The sequence below is a fragment of the Diceros bicornis genome, chromosome 39 (genome assembly GCF_020826845.1).
Source record: "Diceros bicornis minor isolate mBicDic1 chromosome 39, mDicBic1.mat.cur, whole genome shotgun sequence".
Classification (NCBI taxonomy): domain Eukaryota; kingdom Metazoa; phylum Chordata; class Mammalia; order Perissodactyla; family Rhinocerotidae; genus Diceros; species Diceros bicornis.
Window position 1 is genome coordinate 21,731,589 of NC_080778.1, and position 27,321 is coordinate 21,758,909.

Here is a 27,321-nt window from a genome sequence, read left to right on the forward strand (position 1 = left end):
CGGCGGGCGGGGAGGGGATGCCCACATCACCGCCTGCATTGCGAGCTGCCGGTTTCTGGCGCGGAGGGAGGGTCTCCTGGATTCGGGGCTGCTGGCTTTCGGGTGACCACCGGTCTGCCCCGTCCCCTCCCCGCCCGGGAGCTGAGCCCGGCGCGGCTGCCGTCTCCCACTCCCACCCGGCCCCCTCGAGGCTGTGCTCGCTGCCGTCCGCGCGGCGCCCTCCCGCCCCGCAGCCAGACTTCTCCCTTTCTGCCCCGGCCGGCCGTCCTGGGTGGGGCGGCTGCGCCTTCGGAGGCCGGGACTGGGGCCGCCCCGGGGCCGGGCCAGACGCCGCGCGCCGCCGGGCCGGCCGCACCTGAGCCCGCAGCTCGGGCCAAGCCTCGCGCCGGAAGCGCGCGCGGGGGGGACGGGAGCCACAAAGGGTGACCACGTGCGGCCTCGCGCCCGCGGGGCGAGGACCTGCCGAGTCGGACCCCTGCGCCCAGCCACCCCGCGCGCCCAGAGCGCCCGGCGCCAGCGCAGAGGGCGCCCCGGCTGCCTCGATCGTCCCGCCCTAACTTCTTCAACTTCTCTGCCAGGAGGAACCTGCGCCCGGATCCGATCCGCACTTGAACTCCGCCGCGCCGGCCCTCCACCTTGCGCCGCCCCGAGCGCGGGCGGGGAGCGGCTCCGGGAAGCCCTGATGAACTCTCCAGAAAGAGCGTGAAGGCAGGTCCGCCGCGCTCGGCCCTCGCCGGGGTCTCCCTTGGGGAGCTGGGAGCAGCAGAGCCGGGAAAGACGGTGGAGAATGATCGTGCGGCCCCTGAGGACCTCTGCGCAGTAATGCCAACATGTAAGTCTCACAGCTCAGAATTCCTTCACACCTTTACCTGTATTCCGCCCCCCAGTCACCCCCCCACCCTCAACTAAATTATTTTGTAAGGCCTTCAACTGCATCGATTGAATAAACCGGTTTGCCTTCGGTTTGCTCCCCGAGGCATTGAGGAGCCAGCTGGTATTGCCACATGGAGTTGTGACATGTGTGTGCAGCTTACTTTTTTCCAGCGAGAGGTAAACCTCACATTTGGGCGGTGTAAAGCGTAATAAGAAGGGCAGAACTTCAAGAATGGGGAAAGCGTGTTTTCGATTCAAATTCAACAAGGAGTAACAGGCAAAGGCGCCTCCATCCAGGAGCCTTGCCCTGCCAAGAAAGCGCGCTCCTGGATCAACCCCGGGGGCTTGGAAGGTACTGGTATGCTGAGAAATGTTGACTTGACACATTGTCACCCTTGACTGTAGAAGTTATTCTTGGATCTTTGGGTTATTTGAATGGTTAAAAAGAAAAAGCACGGAGAAAAGGTTCTTGGTTGTACTTTGCACATTATAAAGTAGTTAAGGAATATGTCATTTTCGTGATAGGTTGGATCCGTGAAATGACTTCTATAGAATTCTATAGAATTAGAAGCGGGAGGCTATAGGGCGATGAAATGGTTAGAGAAACCTAATAGGTTTTGCTTCTGTGGACTTGTCATATAAGTGGTGAGGTGCCTTGGAGCGACCCCGCGAAAAGGGCCACCGTGCCCTGCTTGGCCTTCCAGAATGGAAAAAAGGAAGGTTGTTCTCAAGAAGGCCAAGCATATTTTTGCGGCTAACTCCGAATTTACTTTTTCTTGTAATATGTAATTTTCCCTCTGGTGTTTTATTTACTCTTGGGCAGGTACCCTGATAGACATTTTGCTCCCTTCCACTAATACACAAGAGTTTCTAGAAATGGAGAGACACCCTCCCTCCCCAACTATTAGAAGCTTATTTATTTCCATTTAAATTTCCTTTTTCAGTTTATTACCTGGGAAAAACATGCCCCTCAGGCCCTGTCTTTCCCTTCCTTGCACTGTCTGTCCCCTCCCCACCCAGCACACATTTTTAAAACAGGAAAAAAAGTAGTGGCCACAAGCCTAGCGTCCCGCAGCTCCTTTCCTAGTGGTGAGCAGTCTAATTAGAAAGGAACCACTTATTTTTATTAAAACTGCATGTGAAGTAATTCCACACCTGTGAGTTTTAAAGTTTTATTTATGCCAGTGGAGTCTTTGAGATATAACCTGAAAGAATTTATTTTGGGCTACAGCCAACTGTCTCTTATAAGACTTGTGCTCACATACAGGGGACACATTTTGAATGAATGTGAGTTTGTTTTAAACTTCAGTTTTTCCTGAAAATATAGTAGGGTTTTTAACAGCAGATGTTTGTCTAGCTTCCTTTCAGCTTTCCTAGGTAGATCTTGTGGGGGAAAAAAAGCACATTACACACACACGCAAAGTGTAGATACCAGTTTTTAAAATAAAAGATGTGAAACTGATCAACAGGTAAGGTAAAAATTTCCTGATTATGGAATTAAGTTATATAGTCCATTTGAATTCCACGTGATTAAAAAATCTTATGTCATTACAGAGTAAAAGCATGAATGTTTAATCATATAAAATATAGTTTAGTACCCTGATTTGAGTTTCTTTATTGGACTATTTTGACTGAAAGTTTTTCCATTTCTTGCTAGATTATACCTATTTTTTTTCCATTTTGCTGTTTATAATTTATGTGGAATGGTTTAAGGCGATCTGATTCTTTTTAGATATTAGTATGTTAGAATGTATATAAATAATGCCATTCTTTCCAAGGTAAATATTCCTACTGTCTTGTTGAAAAATGTTACCATGGGGAACATAAACTATATTATCTTAAATTTTAGTAGGTTCAAGTACACACACTACATACGTATATTTTCTGCCTACTTTTTGTGGAGAAAGAGTATTTATATATTGTTACGCTCAAGTTCTGAAATTACGGACTTTGTAAATATATTTTGGAGTTGTAGTGACTGCATATTTTTTATACCCTAAGAAATTTAATAGATTTAGCAAGACTTGCATTAGTTGGTCTGAAGCTGCTTGAAGCCACTGTTCCATTTATGGCTTATATAAATTACATGACATTGTGCTTTTCCAATGTGAGTGGTGAATGAGGCTATTGTCTCTTGGCTTATGGGAAATATTAGAAGCTTGTAGTTTTACTGCCTAACTGGACACGTCACTCTGATTTCTGGAAATAATGATTTGAAAGAGAATCAGTTTATATATTAAAAATAAACTGACAACCGCTTCCTTAAACTTGACCATTTTTCTAACTGCCCATATCTTACAGAGTTTACATTTCCGATGAGATGATTAAAAGTTTCTAGAGACAATTTAGACTTTAGACTAAATAGAAAAAGACTTTGTTCAATGTGTGTGGCATGCTTGGGCAAAAACTCTATCTTTCCACTTTCATTTCTAATTGGGTGACATTATTACATCATCTACATTGGATGACATTAAGATGCATACTGAGTGACTGGAGTAATAACATTTAAAAAGACATTTCAATAGTAACAAAAAATGCCAATAAAACTTGAGCGTGGCTACCTGAGTATCATCTTAGTTTCCTTTATATTCATTACTCGGGATGGAATTATTTGGAATGCCTTAAGGAAAACTTCAAGATTACTGTATTTAAAACATTTGTAGCAAATCTAACAAAGGCTGAACATATTTAGTATAGAACTGATAAAAAAAATCACAAATCAGTAAAAAAAAATATTTACATTGTAACAGAAAACTATACAAATAACTTGAACATGCCAATCCAAAGAAAGGAAATACAAAGGAGACATCATTTCTGTCAAACTGGTAATGATTAAAGCAACAATACTCAATACAGTCATGTGCCACATAGCAAGATGTTTTGGTCAATGAGAAACCACATATACGATGGTGGTCCCATTAGATTAGCACCATATAGCCTAGGTGTGTGGTTGGCTATACCATCTAGGTTTGTGTAAGTACACTGTATGATGTTCGAATGACGACGAAATTGCCTAAGGATGCATTTCTCAGAACATAATCCCTCTTTAAGTGACACACAAGTGTGTGATGAGAGTGTCATGAGATAAACATTGATACACTTCAGTGTAAATGTGTTTGTGTGTATTTAACTTTAGGAATAATTTTAAACCTACAGAAAAGTTGCAAGAATACTGCAAAGAATACGTGTATACTCTTTATGCAAAATCACTTATTGTAAATATTGACCCTATTTATTTTATTATTTTCTTTCTTCCTCCCTCCACCTCCACTCTCTGTACACACACACACACACACACACACACACACACAATTTTTTTCCAGAACCTTCTGAATGTGAGTTACATACATCAGGGCTTCAGGGTTTACTTTTTAATTGAAATTTTTCTTGAGATCTTTGTAGAGTCACATGAAGTTCTAAGAAGTACTCCAGAGAGATCCCACATACCTTTTACCCAGTTTCTCCCAATGGTAACATTTTGCAAAATGGTAGTACAATATTACAACCAGGATATTGATACAATTCACCTCTCTTTTTCAGATTTCCCCAGTTTTACATGTGCTTCGTGTGTCTGTGTGTTTCTCAAGGTTGCCTTTTAATTTCACTTGTGGTACAAGCCAGTTATGCATGTTACAGCTCAAGTAAAGGCCCAGATTTGTGCAGATTTGAAGAGTGAACCTTTCTGCCTTTTTGAAGCAGGGGCGAACCCAACTCAGTAGAAAAACTTAACTTCAGAAATAGAATAGCACTTTCTTTTTTAATTCATTGCACAGGCTCAGGAAAATGATCTTTAACCAGAAGAAGAAATACAATTATAAGCAGACTTGAATAAACCAGGTTACCAATCTTTTCACTCTGGAAGAATTAAGGTATTCTTTGTGCCACTCCTCAAACCCCTGTATGAAAAGATTTGCCGTAGAAATACAGTTGGGATATGAAGAATGAAGCTAATTCTGACTATTGCTGGTATTAATAGAATTACTACTGTGTCAATTTCTCCACTAATTTCAAAATTTCTTCACTAATTTCTCTTTAAATTGTGACATTTAGGGGCACCAGTAGGAGTAAAGAGATGGAAGATGGTAGGTTTTTTGGATTATTTCGGTGATACATTTGAATTAAATCACATCCATAAGAGGTCATACCTACGTTTAAAACAATTCCTATGAAAGGGAATTGTTCTAAAGCTTCCTCAGACAGGACTCGAGCATGTTGTATTTTGTAGCCTATACAGATCGAAAAGGAAAGTGAGTTTGCAATAGAGGTAGCTTGGTTCTCAGAAAGGACAGGCGACTTGGAAGCCTGGTGACACAGGGTGTCTTTTGGCTTTGCCACCATTGATTATGTGACCTTGCGCAAGTCATTGAGCGTCGTAGTTTTTTTCACCTGTGAAACGATAGGTTTTCTTGCGTAATTTTTAGATTCTTTTCAGGTTATAGAAGTCTGTGACTTGTTTACTTAAAAATGTTCTTGGTCTCTTCTCTAGAACTTTGAGGCCACAACCCAAGTGACATAGATTGTATTAAGTTTTCCATAGTTCCCATTTGGAACCTTAGTAACCCTGTTCGGGATTTTCCGTTCTTGTGAGAAAGTTGTTTTAAGTCTCAGGGATGTGTCTTTGCCAAGTGATCCCCTGAGAAGACAGACAGTGCTTTCCTTCCTCTGTTCCATTCTTAAATTATTTGTTTCTGTTCTTCAGTAAACAGTAAAGTGGACGAAAGCTGGCGTGTCATATGGTTTATGTTTCGGTACAAGTGCTTGCCCCATCCTGGGCTCCTTCTCTGTGCGAAGTGATGCAGTCTTGAGAACTGGAATGCATCAAGCCCTTGGTAGTCATTAGCGCTACCGTCTGATGCGATTGTAGGTCACTTTTGTAAAACAGCTTCACCACTGGAGATGGAATCCCTACATGTCAGAACCTTTTATAGCAGAAGAAAGTTGCCTGAGCACCTACAAGAAACTGTGAATGTTGCCAAGCTGATGAACCTGATTCCCTGGGTATTGTTTGGAGAGCGTGTGAACTTAAGAGGGGGCCGTTATTCACGTATTGATAAAGGAGAATTGTCATGTACCACAAAGATGAAGAATCTGGGAGTTCTGTTGGTCTGAGCCACCCTTCTGTTAATATCTGTAAGACTGGCGGCCAGGTGTGATTGGTCTGCCCCATTATTTCTCTGGGCCTCAGTTTCCTCCTCTGTGGAATGAGGAGGTTAGATTTCATCTTTGGAGCTCTAAACTTCTTTGGATGTGTAGTCGTGTTTGTGTCTTAGAAGCATACTCATTCCTCCCCAGCGTGAAAGGGGAACACCTCATTCATCCAGCATCAATGGGAAATTGACTCATTCTTCCAGATGAGTGAACGTTCCGTGTGACAGAAGTTTATCATCTACCTTTTTTAAAGCCCTGACTAAGTGCCGTGCAATGTTATCGCCAGTTCTTTTTGGTGGATAATATCCTATTTACAGAAGAAGAAACAGTCTCAGAGTTTAAGTACTTGCCCCCAAAACCACACAGTAAATCGAGGCACCAGGAGGTAACTCTGTGCTGTTCCAGAGTTCACATCCATTATTACTATATTATTATTATTATGAGTTACTATAACATCATCTCATAAGCAGTAACACTGCTCTTAATTTCAAATATTTTGATGGATGTATTTGAAAACATTGAAATACAAGAGTATTTTCATACAAAAAATACTCTTCAGATCTTATCCATTTTCTAGTTTAGAATTTCCATTAGGAGCTGCATGATGCTGGAACTTCTAGTTTGGTGAATATAAAAACCTGGCATGAGTGTCACATACTACTCGAAATTTCTGTATTCATGGAAGACATTTCATTTCTGTTCCCAAAAGTAGCCACCAAGTCAATTGATTGGTGTTGGCTTATGAGATTAGTCCTATTATCTATTCTTATTTAAGTCTTTTCTTTTGATTTCACTGTGGACAGAATAACCACGCTTACGTTAGAGTGCCCGGGATGACAGTTATAATAGTAATAGCTAATATTTGGTGAGTGCTTGCTGAGTGTCAGACACTGTTCTTAGAAGACATGATCTGATTTAATCGTCTGGCACCTCGGTGGACTAGGTACTGTTGCTATTTCTATGTTACAGGTGAGAAAGAGGAGGCACAGGGGGTTGAGTAACAATTTCCCAAGGGTTGCATAGTTTGTAAGCAGCAAACACTGGTCTGGCTGACTCTCGAGTTCTCTTTGCTTCTTAGATGGTCTCTAACAGTGAAAGACTCTAATAGTAAAAGATTGAAAATGCAGGGTTGAAGCCAGTTCAAGAATCATTTGATGTCTTTTTTTGCTTATTTGGATATTTCTCTTCCCACTCTTCTGGTTTTCTATTTAGTAATACGTTTTACTCCAGATTAGCAACCTTCAGGTAAAGAAAATACTACTACAACTCTGAAGTATCTTATTTAGTTGCGCCTCTTTTTAGAAATAAAGTGACTCTCAATTACCAGTTATGGCCGAGGTAACTCCCTTTGGGGATTTTAAGATCTGGTGATTTCTTACTGCTGCTTAACAATCTTCCTGCCTCGTGACTCTCCTGCTTTGCCAGTCCATTTTGGTGACTGACTGTTATACTTGATGTCCCCTTCACTGATTTGCCTCTTTTGATGGGGCTGAGTCAATGAAAGGTATCATACCACTGTTTCAAGCCAAGATAATATGGATGTTCCTGTCTAAATTGTTATTAAGTATAATTTTGAGTTTAAAGATGAGACCATTGTACAGAGGATGACTTGAGAGTTCTCAAAACACCACTCTTTCATCTAATGTCATTTGCTAGTTTCTATAATACTTAGTGTTTACTAGCTCTTTAAAAACATTGACAGCTATTGCTATATAGAAAGGAGTTATTCTTTTTGGATGTTAATGCTTCAATGCTTCATTTTCAAGAAAAGAAGTTGGGCAATTTATTTTTGTTTTAAATGTTTCCGTTTGTAAAGCAGCAAAAGTTATCAAATGAAAACATTTCCTTTAGGTCTAAATTTCTGGGAGATTACAGAGGAGTTGATATAAACATCCTCTTGCTACCCAGGTGCGCCTGTAACTGGGAGGCTGGAGGCTGAAGCTGAAATGGCTTTAGTTTTTAATAAAGGATTTTTTTTATTGAATTATCTGAATATTTCCCCATCTTCAGGCAGAGATCACTTATTATATAGTCTCTGATAGGAAGGTGCCGCCAGGTGGCAAATAAAATACATGGATTTTTTTCTTTTGCGTATTTAGCTTAAAGGAGATAGTTAATTTATCATCTTTAAGTTTCCTTCTTTATTTGGAAGCAAGACTGAAGGTTCCTATTTTTCCGTCCCTGCTGGAAACTGTCACCTGTATTGTTCTGATGCTTTACTGAATGTCAGTGTCCTGATTGTTGCTTTCTTCCACTGCAGGATGTTTCTCTCAGGTCGAATGTGGAGCTGTCATTGGAAGTGGAAGCCAAGTTCTCTTTTGTTCTTATTTGCTTTTTATATTGTCTGTGTTCCTCGCTCAGGTGAGTAAGACTTGCTCTTTCAAACTACGAATTTAATAATGATTCCCTTGCCTTCAGGATAAGTGTGCTACTTATTTAAGGAACCCTAACTTTATTTTTTGTCATTTTTTTTCTTTTTCTGTCCTTTCAGGCTTTTTCTGTTCATGGCCTCTCGTTCCTCTTGAATTCTGTGTGAATAGTGTTACTTTGATCATTGTTTTATTTTCTAATGAGTATATTTCTTTAATCTTTGTGGCATTTCTTTTGGTTTTATTTATTTATCTAGCCCATACTGAATGTTGAGATAGCTACATATTTGACATTAAAAACGTGCTAGTTGTTTCTTCTACTATTGAATAAATATACAGTACTTCATTCTCTCTCTTTTCAAGTTTTCAAATAGTTATTTATGGAAAGTAAAGTTTAGACTTTACTGTTTTTTTTATTTTGATTTTATTACCACGTTGCAGTATAAGAGAGGAATTTGAAATTAAGTGTTTAGACCAGGAAGTTTATTTAGTTGACTTGGTATAAAAAAATTAACTTCAATTGTAGTATGTTGGGAATTAAAATACCTAATTTTTGTAATTACAATTTTTTTTCTAAACTTTGGAACAAGATTCTTTTAACCATTGTTGAAAGCTAAATTTTCTATACCCAGCTAATTAAATGAATAAGCCAGTCAGAACCGAGGAATGTGAATGATGTTTAAAAAGTAAACTATTTCTTCATTATCTGCTTTTGTTACTGAGCAAACTGAATTTCTCTTAAGTCCATTTTGTTTTAGTCTTTTTTTATTGCTGTATTTATTCAGTTTATTATATTTTCTTTTAGAATAAAATCATTACTCATGAAGTCTTATGTACTTATTACTCGGGATTTATTTAAGATTTTATAAATTGCAGATTTATAATATATCTGTATGTTATTATAAATAATACATTTAACAAATCATGGAAATAGTTTGCTAAAATTGCTTATTCATGGATAAAGAAATACACCTTGTATTTAATATGTAAATACTTTTTCCCAAGCCAACAAATATTTTAAGAGTTTCAGGTACTTGCTTGGAAAATCCCTGCACTTGTTTAATGACTTCAAAACAAAACTGATCTTTGAGTGAATATTTTTATGTATTTGTTTCAATTTCATTATGAAGTCACTCTTTATGTTACTTTCATTGCCAGAAAGAGGAAACAGACTTGTAAAGAGATCTGAAAATTACATATACATTGTATTTTTATGATGTACAGTGTTGAACTATTTCTTACCTTTCAAAAGAGATCCTCCAAGAACTAATTACCTGATGTAAGATAAATTATGAGATTAAAATTAGTTGAGGTCTATTTGCTTTCATTTTTGTTGGGTCATGGTCTTTGTAAATGTTTAAGACTTCTTCAAACCTTAAATTGGGACTTTTTATTTTCAATGTCAACATTTTAATTGATATATGCACATTCGTTATTTTAATCATTTGAATAAATGAAATGAAATGCATGTTTTTAGACCAATTAAAAGGAGTCAGCTGGGCTGGGACTAGGGCGAGACAAGAGAAACACCTAGGGTACAAAATTTAAGGAGGCCCTTGTTCTTAAGGTCATGGGAGTCAGAGTATTTACAGTTGTTTTTAAGTTACTGTCTCACACAAGAAGTCTTTTTAAAAAAAGTCTTTCACGAGCCAGCCCGGGGGCGCAGCGGTTAAGCGCGTGTGCTCCGCTTCGGTGGCCCAGGGTTCGCAGGTTCGGGTCCCGGGTGCGCACCAACAGACCGCCTGTCAAGCCACGCTGTGGCGGCGTCCCATATAAAGTAGAGGAAGATGGGCGCGGATGTTAGCCCAGGGCCAATCTTCCTCGGCAAAAAGAGGAGGATTGGCATCAGATGTTAGCTCAGGGCTGATCTTCTTCACAAAAAAAAAAAAAAAAATTCTTTCACTACCCAACACTTGCCGTGTATCATGTAAGGCTTTGTGACAGATGCTTATCTGTTTACTCATTGAGCCAGAACATTTTGTATCTATATGTCTGTAACCATGACTCACTTAAAATGCCACCACCTGACTCATGAATATCTGAAGTCACAAAAATGCTGTAGGGATTGTTATTGGCATTTTAATATAAAATTTTTGCCTTATTAGATAACTCAGTATAGAGTTCCTTAAAATAATGCATATTAAAACTTTAGATAGATCTAAGTTTTCAAAGTCCTATCTTTAAATCATAGCGTAATTCCATATATTTTTGAAGACCAATTAGTGCTTACCTGTGATGTTATCTCTCCATATATACACTCTTTGACTTCTTTTGCTTCTCTGGATGACCCCGAGATGATCTTATCGAGTCCAGTGGCTTTAAATGACATCGTTGTTGCCAGTGTCTCCTAAATCCATATCATCAGCCCTGGCTCCCTCCTGGACCCTGGAGTCACCTCTTGGGTTCATTATTCTCATCTGCACTTGGATATATAATAGACCTCAAACTTCACATGGGCAGCCTCTTGATTCCTACCTCCTATCGCCAAATCTACTGCCCTCGCAATCAGTACAAGCCAACCTACTACCCGGCCAGTCTCTCCACCCTCATGATTTTCTAGACACTTTGGCCTTTCTGTTTGTTTTTTTTTGGGTGAGGAAGATCAGCCCTGAGCTAACATCCGATGCTAATCTTCCTCCTTTTTACTGTGGAAGACTGGCCCTGGGCTAACATCTGTGCCCATCTTCCTCTACTTTATATGGGATGCTGCCACAGCATGACTTGACAAGCACTGTGTCCCTGCATGCCTGGGATCTGAACCTGGGAGCCCTGGGCCGGCACAGAGGAACTTGTGCATCCAACCGCTGTGCTACCCAGCTGGCCCCTGGCCTTTCTATTTTTTAATGATGCCTTCTAGTGCCCTCTTCTTCCCAATCTGCACACGCTTGGTTCTTTTTTAACACTCAGATCTTAATTATTACCTCAAATAAGCCTTCCTATCCCCCCATTCAAAGGACCTCCATTGTCATTGTCACATTACCCTTTAGTGATAATCTGTATAGTTTTGGTTACTCTCTTGATTGTTACTGTTTTGTTAATTTGACTGAGACAGCTAGCTTGGAGGCTTGGCAAAACCTCTTTTTGTTGCTAAGATTGGCACTTAGTTCAGGTGATTAAAAATTAGAATCTTATAGTTTAATTCGGAGAACATCCATAGTTGAATTCATATAATGGAATTGCAATGTTAAGTCTCCTAGTAGGTAAGTTAACGCTTGTAGTTTCGTGGAGCGTTTACAAAGCAAATAGTATACAAGGTTTGTGCCCCTCAAGATTTTAAAAAGTGACATAGAAAAAGAACTCTTGACAAGTGATAAATATAATTTTAATAAGAAGTACAACAGAATAACAGCTGAATAGTTAAATTGGGCCCACAGAAGTGCAAATTACAAAACGTGATTGTTTTTTACCCGCTAGCTTGACAATAGCCAGCCCTGGTGGTCTAGTGGTTAAGCTTCGGTGCTCTCACCGCCGTGGTCTGGGTTTCATTTCCTGGTTAGGGAACCACATCACCGGTCTGTTGGTTGTTATCGTACTGGGACAGTTGCATGTTGCTGTGATGCTGAAGGCTGTGCCACCAGGATTTCAAATAACAGCAGGGTCACCCATGGTGGACGGGTTTCAGTGGAACTTCTAGACTAGACAGACTAGGAACAAGGACCTGGTCACCCACTTCTGAAAAAATTGGCTATGAAAACCTTGTGAATAGCAGGGGAGCGTTGTCTGATAGAGTGCTGGAAGGTGAGAGGATGGCTCAGAAAGACCGGGTGGGTTCCGCTCTACTGGACATAGGGTCACTAGGAGTTGTAATTGACTCTGTGGCACTAAGGACAAAACTTGACAATATTTAGACAAGTTGATAACATTCAGTATTATCAAAGGTGTTGGGGCACGTACCAACACCGTTGGCTCTGTCTTTTGGGAGAGTAATTGGGCAACATTTTTAAAAATTAAGAATGTGTATCCTCTTTGACATATTCCTCCCACATATAGGTATCTATCCCATAGAAATAAAAAACATAATAAATATACAGAGAAATATGCACTAGTATGTTAACTGTAACATTGGAATAGCAAACAATTGGTAAAGACTCTAATTGTTCATCACCAGGGGAATGGCAAACAGATTATTTTGCATTCATATCATGAAATACCATCAGCCATTCAAAACAGTGTGGCCAAAGTGTGTATATTGCTTGGAAAAATGTCCATGATGATAATGTTAAATTATAAAGCTAATTGCAGAACAATATAAGATTATCCCAGATTTGTAATAGGTTGTATTACAAAACTGGAATGTATAATGTATATATATATGTTTATGTAAGGCTGTATAAACATATTGATAAAACATGGAATAATTCACACCAGGCTTTAAAATGGGTCATCTCAGAGGCATAGGTTGAAGCAAGAAGTGGGAAGGCATTGGAACTTTATACAACTCTGAATTGTTTGCCTTGTTACAGTGGGCGTATGTTACTTTAGTAATTTGGAAAAGCAAAAAAACCTGATAAAATTCTTTTTTTTAAGCCACATTAAAAAAATGGCCAGAGAGACTGTTGAAGTGTATGAATAATTTTCTGTTAGCCACGTAACTGTTACTTCTGGTCGTTCTTCCCTTGATAAGAATCTCTAAAAGGTGTTTCAAATAGTAACCTCTTTTTATGTGGCACGACTCTCCATGACTCTGAAGATGGATGATGATATCTCAAGCAGACAGAGGTTATGCCTTCGAGTAGAGTGGGAAGCAAACATCAAGAGGCAATGAATTCCTAAGCAACCAGGAGGCTGTTTCCACACAGATAGCCTTAGTCATGAGCACGGAGGGAGGAGCCTCCCTTCTCCCCTGAAAATCGATGATATCAGCAGATTATTTCAAAGCTCACTGTTATTCTGATGTCTATGATACATCAACAGCTAAAAGGGGAAATGTGTCTGAAAGTACAATCTGGCCTGAATTGTGTGCTGTCTAGCCCAGAGCACAACACAGTTCTGGAAGACAGGTGATTGGGCAAAAGGAATCTTGTGCCTTTTTTTTTTGTTTGTGTGTTAATTTTTCTCATGATCATAGAATGAGCAATTATTCTGCAGTATCAATTACATTGCAATCTGCATTTAAGTGTTAGACTTATCACTTTATACATATTTTAATAGTTGATCAAAAGGCTTTCAAATGCATAAAAAAAATAACTCTTTAAATAATAAATAAATAAAATAAAAAATAAATAATAAAAATATTTATTAAAATAAATAAAATAAAATAAATATTAAAATAACAAATAAAAAAATAATAAAATCTTTTATAAATCTGCCAGTTTTTTAGCCATTTTAGTATTAATATGCTCTTAAAATTACTAAATAAATGTATCCAAACAGTCAAAAATAAGGCTCTAATTGTGCGAACGATTCTTATCATGTGAAGAAAGAGCCAGAATAATGATTAAGTGACTACAGAAAATTATATGATGATAAATGTTTAGGGTTTTTTTTTTTCAATCAGGGTCAAAGGCTCCAGATTACCGTCTAAAGGTTTCAGCTAAAGGGCTGTTTTCCGTTGTGTGCTTCAGATGAGAAGAGCCAGTTTGAATCAACAAACCCTAGAAAGTTTGCGTACAAAACTTTCTTTGAGGCATCTTCTCAGATAATTTCCTTTGTATATCTTTGAGATGATCTGAATTTGATGTAGGTAAATATGGAATCCTACACTAGGGTCATAAAGTCAATTACATAATTGTGGAATAGAGGTGACTTATCACCACAGTGGCAATTTCAAGTGACTAAACAGTGTCATGGGGCCACTAATGAAACTGACCCCGTATTAGGAAGAAGGGGATGTCAGCAAAGAGTCCTACTCTCCACTAGTTGGATCATACTTATCTCCAGGCATGGTTGTCATCATTTACATGAATTCATAACAAGAGAGTATCTAGACCAGGCAGATCAGCGTGGTGATGAGTCTCCAGCAGTCTGAGAATGTACCAGAGCATCTCTGTCTACAGTCTGTTATGTGAAGCCTCTGTGGGGGTGGGCTGCAGCTGTGCACTCACGTCCTTGTGTCAGCCACAACATTGTGGCTTTTGTGTAACAGTTTTTTTTAAAAAAGAGTAAAAATCCTGCTGAATGAAAAAAATTAGAGAAATGGCACACCTACTTTGGAGTAGGAAAGTCAGTCAGAATAAGATAGTGGTCTTTAGATATTTGAAGAGTGGTCATTTGGAAGTGATAGTGGACTTATCTTAAGCATCTCAAAGAGCAGAGCTAGGATGGTGGAGTTGATACCCTAAGTACCGTATGACTCTCCTAGTAATTGGTTGCCAAAAAATAAAACCTCCTGTCCTTCAAATTCCTCATCAATGGAAATCAGGACATGAAGAAGGAATCTTAATATCGAAGAGGAGTTTGTGCTAAAAACTTTGAAGGCCTCTTAGGTGACAATTTAATCATAGACTGGGTATGTGTGTAGTATACAACCTGTTTTTTTTTTTTTTTATGAAGAAGATTAGCCCTGAGCTAGCATGCAATGCCAATCCTCCTCTTTTTGCTGAGGAACACTGTCCCTGGGCTAACATCCGTGCCCATCTTCCTTTCTTTATATGGGACGCCGCCACAGCATGGCTTGACAAGCGGTGCATCAGTCCGCACCCAGGATCCGAACCCCGGGCCGCCGCAGCAGAGTGTGCGCACTTAACCGCTGTGCCACCAGGCAGGCCCCAACCTGGTTTTTTGATGTGCACATAGTTTTAATTGTTTTACCTCAAAAGTTTCTTCTGTGTGCATTTCCTTCCAATTTTAGTGGTAATTTTTATATTAAACTAGAGATGGGGCAGGTAACTTTCTTGGAGGAGATAAATCCAGGAAACTCTAGACTTCGGCAGGTATGAAATTTTCTGCCACTTGGAAATGAATAATTTTTTAAGGAGTTTTCCTTTTATTTTCAGCGAGTATGCGCTTTTTTCGGTGCCATTCTTACTAAGATTTCAATATCACAGTATTCAGTAAGTAAAAAGAATGTGGAAAAGAACAAAATGGAAAAGAACCAAAGGGAGAGAGAAAAAGCTTATTCCAGATCTCATAAGTAAATATATTTTACAGGGTGGGGCAGCAGAGGAGGAAAGAATGGAGGTTAGATGAGAAAATATGTTAATCCCACAATGAGCGTGAAGTCACAATATTATGAACATCCTTTCCCTTCCACTGAACTAAGATGATTAAACACCTGAAAAGAAAACAAGGTCGTTTGCCAGCACATGGGTGGTGGCCACCACCAGTTCAGATGATCCTTTTTAACCATTTTCTAAAAAAAAAAAACCCAAGAAAAACTCTCAGAGAGGAATAAAGTCGTCTATGGGGACTATGTTACTACCATATTTCTATGGTTAAGACTAGTTATCTTGATTTTTTTAAAAAAATCATTAAAAATATTTACAGCCAATTAATCTTTTTAGATGAACAGCTTTCTCAGGAAAATAGTTTGAATTATGATGCATTTCATGTCAAAATATCTTGGTTTACAGTCATTCCTAAACCAGCTTCATCTTAAACTTGTGGTTTGGAAATGATATACTTTTTTAAAAACTACAAAATTTTCTTCAGTAAATCAACTGGTATGAATCAAAAAAAGATGCCTCCCCCTCTAATACATTCTTCTCCGAGCTTGGTGCTGCTCATTTAGATAAAGAAAAGAGAGGAAGTGTTTCCACTAGCGTTCAGATGATGGATTGTGCCAACCCACTTAAAAATCAGAATCTTTTCTTCTCTTTAATTATAAAATTACACTAATCACTACTATTTGTCTGGGCAAAGCTCCAAGAATGAGCTAAAGCTCATACTTTTTGCAAATCCCCAAACAGAAGGATCTTTTTAGAAGATTCTTTACCTGGTCGAAACATTGAAGAGTATTGTTAAAGTAAAATACAGACCAGAAAAAAAATACTCTGAATGGGAATAATAACCACTGCTTTTAAACACATTCACAGTTCCTTCCTTTATTTATTTTTTCCTTAAATATATGGACAGAAATATGCATTATATATATAATTGATACTGGCTCTTGTTGGGTATAAGTAACAGTTTGCTGGATTACTGGCTTTATTGGACAGAATTTTAAGGCACAGGATGAGAGTTTTCTGGTCATAGTGATTTCAGTATCCTCATTAATGATGCTATGGGGAAAAAAAGGTAGACTTTTAGAGAGATTTTGCCACGGTGTTGGGTTTTTTAGACAGAATGAGCTCAGAGTATACACACTAAGGCATCGTGGAATGTGGCCCCCACCTCTTCCTGAATTCTCTTAATCAGACTGTGTGCACAGATTGTCTCCTGGCTGGCTCCTCAGAGGTCAATATTAGCTTTTGACTTCAACTGCTAACCTCATCTCCCTTTAGAATGGTAACCTGAAAATGTGTTACCTGTAGGAATTTCACGACCATGAAATTGTTACACTATTGATGAAGCGCTAATATTTCAATAAACAATGAGGTTTGTGGTTCTCATCTCAGAACCCTGCTAACTTGACATAGGACTTCTTCCCTCCAGTTCAGTAAGCTCTCATTAGTGTTTGGTTAAGAGCTTCCTTACTCATCGTCATCTGACTTGCTTACATGTCTCACATACACATGTTAGAAAGGGCTACCTCTTTCAGTAAGTATTTCAGAAGAAAGTTCTCTCTGAGTTTGCAACCATTTCTTTTTTTTAATTGAGATATAATTGACATATAACATTATTTCATGCAACGATTTCTTATATTTAAGGTGATGTCTGTTTACAAACATGATGCCACGATTGTGCCGCCACAGAGGAGGTTTTCAGTAAGTGTGTAGTAAATGACTCAAATTGCTTTCCGAGCTCCCCTTCTGTGACTTTGGATTTTCTTAGCAGGGTGAGTCTAGCAGATCTAAGGGTTAGGTATCCTTAGTCAGAACCTTCCTCCAACCCCCGATATTATTAAAGTAAGTTAAACAATTGTGAGAGCACTGTAGTACTTAAAGGAGTTCCAGAGAATGTAGACTTAGTATTGATATTCTTAGATGCATTTAAAAGCTAAGGGCTATGTCATAATAATATCATCATAATATACGAATGTCGTGTGTGTGTGTGTGTGCGTGTGAGTGTGAGAAATATATCAGGCTCTTTTCAAAGTCCTGGCAATGCAGAGCTAAATCATAGTCCTTAATGTCAAGGAGTTTTAGTGTTGATGGGGAGACCGACCTGAGATAAATAGGAAGCCACATAATATGTGATCTAATAGAATGGCAAGGTGACATCAAGGGATAACAGAAGAGATCTCCGAAAAGTTTCCATAGAGGAGATAATGCTAAAATTGCATCTTCTAGCAGGGGTGGTGAAAAAAATGCTTACAAATTTGTATGGCTTTGTCATTGACCGTTTGGAGAGCTTTCCCTGCGATCAGATTGGATGGCTAGCTATGGAAACTGCTGCAGCCGTGGGAGAGGTTCATACCCATTGAGTATCAGCCCTGATGATAACAGAAAGCAAGACGATGGAAAACAGATATGCGAATGGAGAATGGCGATCTAGGAGGAGAAAGGGGCGAGGGTAGATCCAAGATTGCATTGAAAATGATTTTGCGTAAGGATAAATACTCCCTGTTACTAGAATAAAGAATTTCTGCAGAAGAGAGTAAGGAGTGAAGTTAGACAGGTAAGCGGGAGGCCACACTGTGGAGGATGTCACTCCAGGGGCTATGCTGACAAGGCTGCAGCAGGACGTCCAGCCCAGTAGGGGAGATAGACATTTTGCCACTACCTAAAATTCAATAAGATATGTGCAATCAATCAGAAATGTATGCTGCAGAGAAAAGAGGTCAAGAACTGCCCTAGGGTCATAGTCAGGTGATGCAGTGGCAGAATCGTTTTTTGTTTGGTGAATCTATAGTTTATGCTTTTTCTCTGTCATATCATTTTGCTTCAGAAATGACAGCCTTCTTTTTCCTCATTGGAAAACAGCATTGATATACATATCGAAGAGCTGGAGATGTTCATAGAACTTCAGGCACCCTGGAGGCCTTCTCTTTCTTGCTCAGAACCGTATTTAGTTGTGACCAAGGATTGCTGGATTTAGATCAGAAATATCTTCTTTCTCATAATAACTACTGCCTCCAAGGCTCTCATCACAGGTATTATTGTACGAGCCCTGAGTCATCTCCCTGCATCCAGTGTTTCATCTCCCCGCATCCAGTGTTTCTGTTAAACCACAATTAGCGTCATGCCACTGCCCCAGTTAAGTTCCCTTGAAGATTCCCATTGCCACCGGGATAGAGTCCACAGTCCTTCGTTTATGTAATGTCACAGCTCCTGAGTTTGTAATGCCCTCTCAAATGCCCGCCAAATGGTAGGGTCTCAATTAAATATTGAAAGAGTGCAAACATTAAAATGGTTTTGCTAAGCAAAATTGGGATTTAGCCATAGATATTCAATTATTTAAGAGAAGAAATTTGTGCTTAGCATTCGGTACTACGTTGAGTTGTAAAAGCTGATGGGTCAACCCTTCTGTGCGGAAGACCAGCTGTTCAAGAGGGGAAATTTCATAAAACTTCACAATAATTATTTGTGCAGAAGAAAAAGTGGTCACTCTAAATGAGGACAAGAACCAGAATAGTTTATTTATTTTCACTTGCTGCAAGGGCTAAGCTTCTTGTGGAAACACATTTTTTTTAGTGCCAAACTAATCTCATCACTACGAAAATGTATACTTTAAAAAAAAAAAAATCTTTTTGTTGAAAGTAGAAAAAAGTGGTTGCTTTCTTAAAATTCTTTCAGCCCTTGCCCTCCTCCCCTCTGGCGATCTTTTCCACAGCTCTCCCCATCATCACTTGTATCTTAAGCTTCTTATCTTGGTTTATACCTTCCCCAGCTTAGCCCACAAATGTATTCAAGTCTTTTCTTTTCCAAACAAACAAAAATTTCCCACCTTCCCTCAACCCCTTTGTTCTTTTAGGTCATCATTCTCATTTATCATTGACTGCATTTCCGAGTGTCTTGAAAGAGTAGTCTACATTTGGATTTATTACTTTCTCACCCTTAAAACATAGATGATTCCGTTTTGTAGATGCGTTGACGAGTATCAATTTGTGGTGTGTGTGTGTAAACAATTATGTTATGGTTTTCTAAAGCTCTGAAGAGCCCCTGAAGTCTCCTGTAGTCTGAAGTTTTCCAAAGGTTTCTTATTTTTAAGAAAATTTTTTAAGTAGATGGGACATATTCACTGCGATCATTTGTTTGTTTGTTATTAAGGGGACAAGAAAACACTTTGTTCGTAGAGTCTGTTTTAGGATGAAACTGCATCACAAAATGAGGTGACTAATGATTTAGAATTTAGTCTATTTACACCCAACTTTTAGAAGGTGCCTTTTTGCATAAAGTTTTTCATGTTCTTCAAATTGTTCCTTTAGGTGCCTCTGACTTAGCAGTTATCTTACTTCCTTTTTTTTCTCATTTCAATCAGATTTACATTCTGATTTGCCTAGTTGGTTCTGTTTTGTATTCCTCTTTCTTTCTTTTTGAGTACTTTTCAATATTCCCCTCATATCTTAAAGTTTTCTGTCAGACAGGATATTTATTTCACAGTGGTTGGTTTAAGCGAAACTGAAAGGCTTACCTTTATTCTCTGCCCACTGTGTGTGCCTCGCTTTACAGCCTTTATTTTTGTTATAATTATATTTGAAAACACCGTGAACTGGGAATTTTTGCCTAATTTACATTTAAAACTCCCATTTGTGGGAAGTAGAGATATATAAGATAAAAATTTAGTGCTGTAAGTCACAATTTATTGTTTTGGTTAGAAAAACATATAGTTCATTAAACTATTTGTTAAAGTAGGTTAGAAGTCATTTAGTTTTTAGGGGAGAATATATGAACTAAACTAATTTTGTTATTCATATGGAAGCACAAAATTAGATTTAAAATCTAATAATAAAATTGAACATGTGTAATTTTCTTTTCCCTATTAAAGGAGAACTTAGCATTTTTTCAAAAGTAAGACCATAGTGCCTTCTGAGTGTTTTAAATTATAGTGATCCTAGTCAGAAATAAAATCAGGAAATATATTATGGGCTATTTCAGGTTAAAAATACAATTGAATCCTGTGTTGTTTGAGAGAGAAATGTGCTTTTGAAAAACATACTTTAAAAGATTTAAACCTATGTTGGATTTTATTTGAACTTGAACTGCACATACCAGGGCATCAAGGAATTTTTCAGTGCATCTAACTAATGATGAGAGTGAAAAAGTTGGTTTGATCTCGATGGCTCTGCTAACTTGACTCTGAGTAACTTGATCAATCAGTAATGTGAGTTAAATGCTGGCTCTGAAATAAAATTTCACTAAGATGTTCTTTTCCCCTCAGAAATACCTTCTCAGTGTGTACTTCGCCTTATTCCTTGAGGGCTCCAGGTGGGAAGAGACAGTTAATACACCTGGTGAAATCTGTTTGTCTGATCTTTTGCATTCTGTTTCTGGCAAAATCTGTCAGGTGGTACTTAGAAGTGGTTACACCGGATGGTGGATTTCTGTTTTTCTGGCTGCATAGCTCAGATGTCATTTGATCAAAAATTAACTTAAGTTCTTATTTATTCAAGAGATGAATATGGCACAGCTCTATTTGAAATTCTTCGGTAAGTTGAGAAAGGATCCTGTGAATTTAATTTGTTATTTTACATTCTTCTCTTTCTGTAAATTTAATATATATTGGAATAGTAGAACATTTTTGAAAAGCTAGTAAGTTTTGTATCTATCAAGCTTTTGCAAAGTCTTTGACCAGTAGGAGCCTGCGGTTAACAACACATATGGATTTTTATTACAGAAACAGTTTCAACTGTTAAATATTAAAGACAACCTAAATATCCGACAATAGAGAATTTGATAAATTATGGTATATTGACATGATGAAATGGTACATATATCCCTAACTTTATTTTTTCAAATGTTTAGTGAAATTGGATAAAGATTAAAATGCAATTGAAAAGAGCAGACATTAAACTATGAGTAATATGATTTTTTTAAAAAATGGTCTTTTACAAAAAATAAATGAAAAGAAATACAGCAAGAAAGCAATCTCTGTGTTCGTCAGATTCAGATATTTCCTTTTTCATCATATCTTCGTGTTTCCAACAGTAAGCATGCATTGATTTCATAATAATATAAAATCAATGCATATTCATTGTTTTTATAATTTTATGCAAAGATATGATTATAATACTCCTTGATCTTATATTGATATATATTCACTGTATACATACAGTGCTCATGGGTTATGCATGTACATGAAGTTCCCTAATCTAATTCTAGTGGTTAATATTTTTGTATAAAAAAACTAGTTTGAATAGTGGTGATCTCACCCTGAAAACTGGAAATACCACTTCATCTCCACTAGGTTGGCTAGAATTAAAACCCTGAAAAATACTAGTGTTGGTGAAGGTGTGAAACAATTGTAACTTACATATGTTGCTGGAACAAGTGTAAAATTGTACAACCACTTTGGAAAACAGTTCATTAGTTTTTTAAAAAAGTTGTATATGTATATATCTACTACCAACACTATGATTTAATAATTATATTATTGGGTATTTATCCAAAATAAATTAACACGTTTCTCCACAAGAGCTTCTATAAGAATTTCATAATATCATTATTCATAATAGCTCCAACTGGGAAAAATCCAGATGTCCATCAACATGTAAATGGATAAGCAGATTTTGGTATATTCACAAAATAGAATAGTACTCTGCAAAAAAAAGGGATGAACTACTGATACATACAACAGCATAACGGGGATCTCTAAAACATGTTGATCAAGGAAGGGACATAGTGTACATACTCTATGATTTTATTTACATGGAGTTCTAGAATAGGCAAAACTAAGTGATAGAAATCAGAACAGTTGTCGCCTCCAGGGAGCAAGTGACTGGAAGGAGACACAGTAAGATACACTGGGTTGATGGAAGTGTTCCAAATGTTGGTTAGGATGCAGTTACATAAGGATATACATCTATCAAAACTCATTGAACAGCACACTTAACATCTGTGCATTTGATTGCATGTCAGTTATACCTCCAAAAAAAAAAAATCGCAGCTAATTGGAAGAAAAACTGGTAGTATTTCTAGGATGCAATAAATAGAATTCCAGTGCCCCCAGAACTATCCAGATTTTACTAGCTATATTAAGAATTAAATAATAGCTTCTAAAACACAACTTCTTTGTTGTATTTGCTGGGTTTTTTGTTTGTTTTGTTTTGTTTTTCTTTTTTTGGCCAGCAGGAAAGAAATATTTAGTTTTACTATATATGGATTAGTTATACTTACTCAGATATTTTCAGTACTTAAGAATATTCTTTTCTTGTGTATGTGGGAGAAGGACATTTCTGCAAAGGATGTAAACTTCACCTTGCTCAAGTGTAAGCTTCCACTTCACCTTTCCTTAGCCTCTACACACATTCCAAAGTTCAAGTATTTTGCCCTTGTCTGGCAGCTCTTTTCCTTGAGAGCTTCTTTCTTCCATTTAATAAAAATACATGCAATGATCAGCATATCATTTTTTCCTATTAGTTATATTTTTCATGCACATATTGGGTTTTGCTTTTTAACTAAGACCTTTTGGGAGATTTATTGTATTTTTGGCTTGTTACCATTAATAAAAATAAAGATGAAAAAGAGCAGTCCAGGAAAACTCACGCCATTTTTTGTCGTTGTTGTAAGCACATGTTTCTTTCTGTTTATCTTAACAGAGCAGGTTATAATTTACTATCAAGTAATTGGTGCTCATTTTGCAAATGCATGGTGTTTGTGAAAAAGTCCACAAATCTTTTTGTAAATTTGATTGCTCAGCAAATATAAAGCATGAACCAGAAAGTAAATTTCAATCAAACACTTGACAATTCCAACCTAGAGCAGACTCAGCACCTGATGAGTGGTTTCTGAGGGGTTTTTTGTTCTGCCCTGGTTACCGACTTGAGAGGTTTACGTGGGTAAATAGTGGGTTGAAAGCAGCAGTCAAGACGGTCTCATTTCTGAAGAAGCACCTGCTATGACTGGCCCCATGGATAAAGGCCACTATTTGCCTGTGAAGGGTGTAATGAGAACATGGCCATTGACTGAACCAAAATCATGGGACCTATTATCATCAACTGTTAATATCAAGATCCCAGATGACACACAGATTATACAACAACATCTCATGAAAGTGAGAGTGTATCCTTATTGGATGGATACTTTGAGGAAGCACTATGTGTAATTCAGTAAATCCAAAGGGGGGAAAGGAGTATAATTCCAGACTTCAATAAATATTACCAAAAGGTGAAGCTCAACTTTTACGTCTTCAAGTCTGATCTCATTTCTGAGTTTCCTGCAAGTTTAAAGTTAAGCTGAGTTAGCAGATGTTTTGCTGGGCAGAACTTGTGCTAATAGTGATAATATCATTGGCTGTAGCCATGGAATAGGATAACCTTTTATTTTTATAAAAATCTTCATATATTGTTAAGATACTGGTGGTACCTTGAAACCAAGCCTCTATGATAATAGAGTAGGGGAGGTTTTATGGATCTTCCATCTGGTGAGGCCCCTGCTCTCTGTTCGGGTTCCAGTGACCTGTGCAGTGGTTTGGAGAGTGCTGCCCATTGGAAACATGGGCTCAGTTCCTGTGTTTCTTTTCTCTCAAGGATCAGAGCTTTGTTCTGTCCGTCTGCCAGTGTCTGAAAACCGTTGCTTCATATATATTTTGTGCACTTAGATTGTTGCTTATGATGGAAGGGGAAGTTCCAATATTTGCTAATTCATTGTGGCTGGAGCCAGGAATCCCTACCATTTTATTTGAACTTAAAATGTAAGCTTACATTTATTTGCCAATCATTTGGTAGAGAGCTAAGTTCTCTACTTTGAAGATACATCTGCTAATCGGAGCTCAGTGTTGTCTCTCTTGCATAAGTCATGCCCGTAACGCATCATCGGTGATTTTTAATTTTGATTCCTTTACTGTGGAGAGGGCTTGCTTGTGAAGTGATCCGAACCCAGAATCCTTATTTTTAAGAGTTTTATCACCAGTCATTAAAGGTCGTTTTATCCATATCTAATTGCACAGCTATTTTTATTTACCTTTATAAAAAACTTTCCTAACCATTCGGCTAAGTTTTCTTAGATGCATATATCCTTTTACTGTGATATTTTTATTGGTTCACATAAAATATAATCAATTTTGTAACTGAATGTGAGGTACAACTAGCCAAAAAAGAGTCTGCGAACAAACATAATCTAATAAGCATAAGTCAGCTAATGGGAGCAGCTGTTCACAGGACTGTTAACTTTGCATATTCAGCTTGCTTTGTCATTCAGTATATTTTACAGAGAAAGTCCTAAGTAGGTTAATCTGGGGAATCAATGAAGTGCAGGTTGGAAGGAGGGCTTTTCCTGGACCTCCGTGCAGCAATCTTAGCTCTTCTTCAATCTAAGCTTCTTTTTCTGGCCTCACTGTGTCCCTAATATCATCATTTTTCTTCCCTCCAGAATCAAAGTGTCAGAGGTATCTTTGATTCCTCCTGGGCGACACCTCTCTGAGATCTAATCCGTTGCCGAATCTGGAAGCATCTCTTGTTTTTCTGAATGCTCTTCAATGGAATGCAGACCCTTATTGCCTCTTGCCTCAACTTTTGTAATAATAGAAAACTGATGCTGTTGTCTCCTGTCTTCATTTGCAATCTAGTAATAAACCACTTTCATATAAACATTTCTTAAAGTGTAATTTGCTCAGGAACCTTGAAGAGCTTTCAGTTGGCAGTTAAGTGCTGCCTTTATGGGTTGGCATTGAAGGCCCTTTATCGGGTATCCTCATATCCGATAAATATCCGATAAAATACCTTTATCGGGTATTTTCTAAGCTGTTTCTAAGTTTCCTTATACATAATCTAAGAAATAAACACACTGAAAAAATATTTCTGTCTGACATTCTATATACTTCCCTGCCTCCAAGTCTTTCTTCATACCGTTTTCTCAACCTAAAACTCCTTTCTCCTCCTTTGCTATCTAATAAAGTGCTTCCCCATTTTAAGACCTGTGTTAAATGCCTCTTCATGGAGGGAGCATTTAAAATGGGGCTGGTGAGGTGGGTAGTTTTTTTCCCTTAATTTTCATGTATGTGTATACCCATGCACCCACCTATTGGGGTAGCATTTTAAGGTAGAAACGGAGAAGGAAACTATTTTCTAAACAGGAAACTATTTTCAATTTTTCTCCATCTCTCCTTTGGAATTCTGTAAAAATTTGTGCTTATTCTGTATTTTGTTGCCATATTGTGTTTTGTGATTATTAATGTTTGTCTTTTCTTCCTCATTGGTTATTAATATCTAAATGGTAGGAGCTGTGTTCTTCCTTAATTTTGTATTCTGTACAAACCCAAGAGAGTGTAGGTTCTGCAATATGAGTGAATTAAAGTGCGTTATTTAAAGGGAGACGTTTGTGATTAGATAATCCATCACTCTACAGGTTTGATGTGAAGGGCAGAGAAGCTATGCTGTGAAAAAGTAGACCAAGCTCAACCATGCATTTTAGTTATCCTTACCAGAGCAGATTTGCTGGAATCATTCAGAGTGCTGCAGACCCTGCTGGCTCATTCTGCATTTCATTCATTTTGGCCCTGTTGATGTATACACAAAATTATTTAGTGCCTAAGACAAACTTCCCAGAAAGTGGTAACATAACAGCCCTTAACTTTACAAAATAACATGTCTGAAAGGCCAATATGGTAAAGTTGACCTCTTCTTGCCTTTTCTAGACTGCACTGTCCCTGTGGTCGGTTTATGCTCCACCTCATCCTCCGCTGTAACCCGCCTTCCTCCCCCTTTCCATAGGAGATGGAGGAGGGACCAGAGCTTCCACCCAGCTCCTCGTTCATATTCTTCACATCTCCTTTGAGGCTCAGAGCTTAGCAGAATCTTGGGTTGAGTCTCCAGAGTATTAAGTGGATTTGAGATATTTAAATCTGCTGTTAATTTTGGTTTAGCTACATTATGAGTTGGCCTGGGATTTTAACTGAATTTTATAATATTTCAAAATTCATTGTATCCGTGCCCTATTCTTTTAAATCAAATTAAAATATTCTTATTATGAATTATTTAGAAGCATGATATAGTAATGTTTATCGGTTTATCTTATATGCTTCCCATTTAAATGAATATTTGTAGATTTTAAAAAAGGATTTATCTCTCTTATAATTAGTGGATTTATTATACTGAAATTAGATGTAGAGGTTTAATTTTTAAAAATAGTCCATGCTGGATTCATCCAAGAAGATGATGTTGTACCTTCTGACTAATTACTGGTAGATTTACCAAAGAGAATAATTTAATAGAAACAAAGCTCGCACGTGAAGATGCTCATTTAATACTACCTATGGTAGAAAAACCAAAGAACCACCTAAAATTCCATTAATACAAAATAATTTTGTGAACTATGGCAAAATGACTACAATTTCAATGTAGAAATACACACAGGGTTTAGAATAAGGAGCAAAATAGTACTAAATATTAGGTATACCGTGTTTGCAAAATATGCACGCATATAGATGGTAAGGAGATCGTTTGCAGATATTAAAACAGGAGTAACAGAGTGAAGCCTAATAGCTTTATTTTTTCAAAATGTGTCTTCAAAATAGTTCTACTGGATTTTAAACAAGTTGCTTCTGGAACAATAATGCAGGCTGATGTAAAGCAGTATGCAGCAAGACAAATTCAGAGCTATACTTTTGGTTTCTCTGCACTCCCTCCTAACAAGAAAAGTTATTCTTAATAAGCACTTTCCAGTCGTTGTGGTTCCTTTTCCCTACATTTCTGCAAAATTTGTGAATTTTCAGAACTCCCAGACAAAAATAAATGGGAATTAAAAATTAAGTAGACTTTTAGGAAGATAATTGGCGTATCTCATTGAGCCTAATT

General features: G+C 37.9%; 1 protein-coding gene across 7 annotated transcripts in view; it reads left to right on the top strand.

Annotated features, from left to right (window-relative positions):
* The first annotated feature begins 413 nt into the window (after window positions 1–413).
* The window catches only part of ADGRG6 (adhesion G protein-coupled receptor G6), a 132,481-nt gene continuing 105,573 nt past the window's right edge, over window positions 414–27,321 (top strand). For 5 of the 7 annotated variants that reach the window (XM_058534179.1, XM_058534180.1, XM_058534183.1 and 2 more), the window contains exons 1-2: window positions 414–832; window positions 8,282–8,382. In XM_058534179.1, coding sequence (XP_058390162.1) covers window positions 831–832; window positions 8,282–8,382 — 103 coding nt within the window. In that variant the 5' untranslated portion in view covers window positions 414–830. Of the gene's footprint in view, window positions 833–982; window positions 1,226–8,281; window positions 8,383–17,137; window positions 17,195–27,321 lie in introns of those variants that run through there. The other 2 variants (XM_058534181.1, XM_058534184.1) reach the window with 2 other exon arrangements.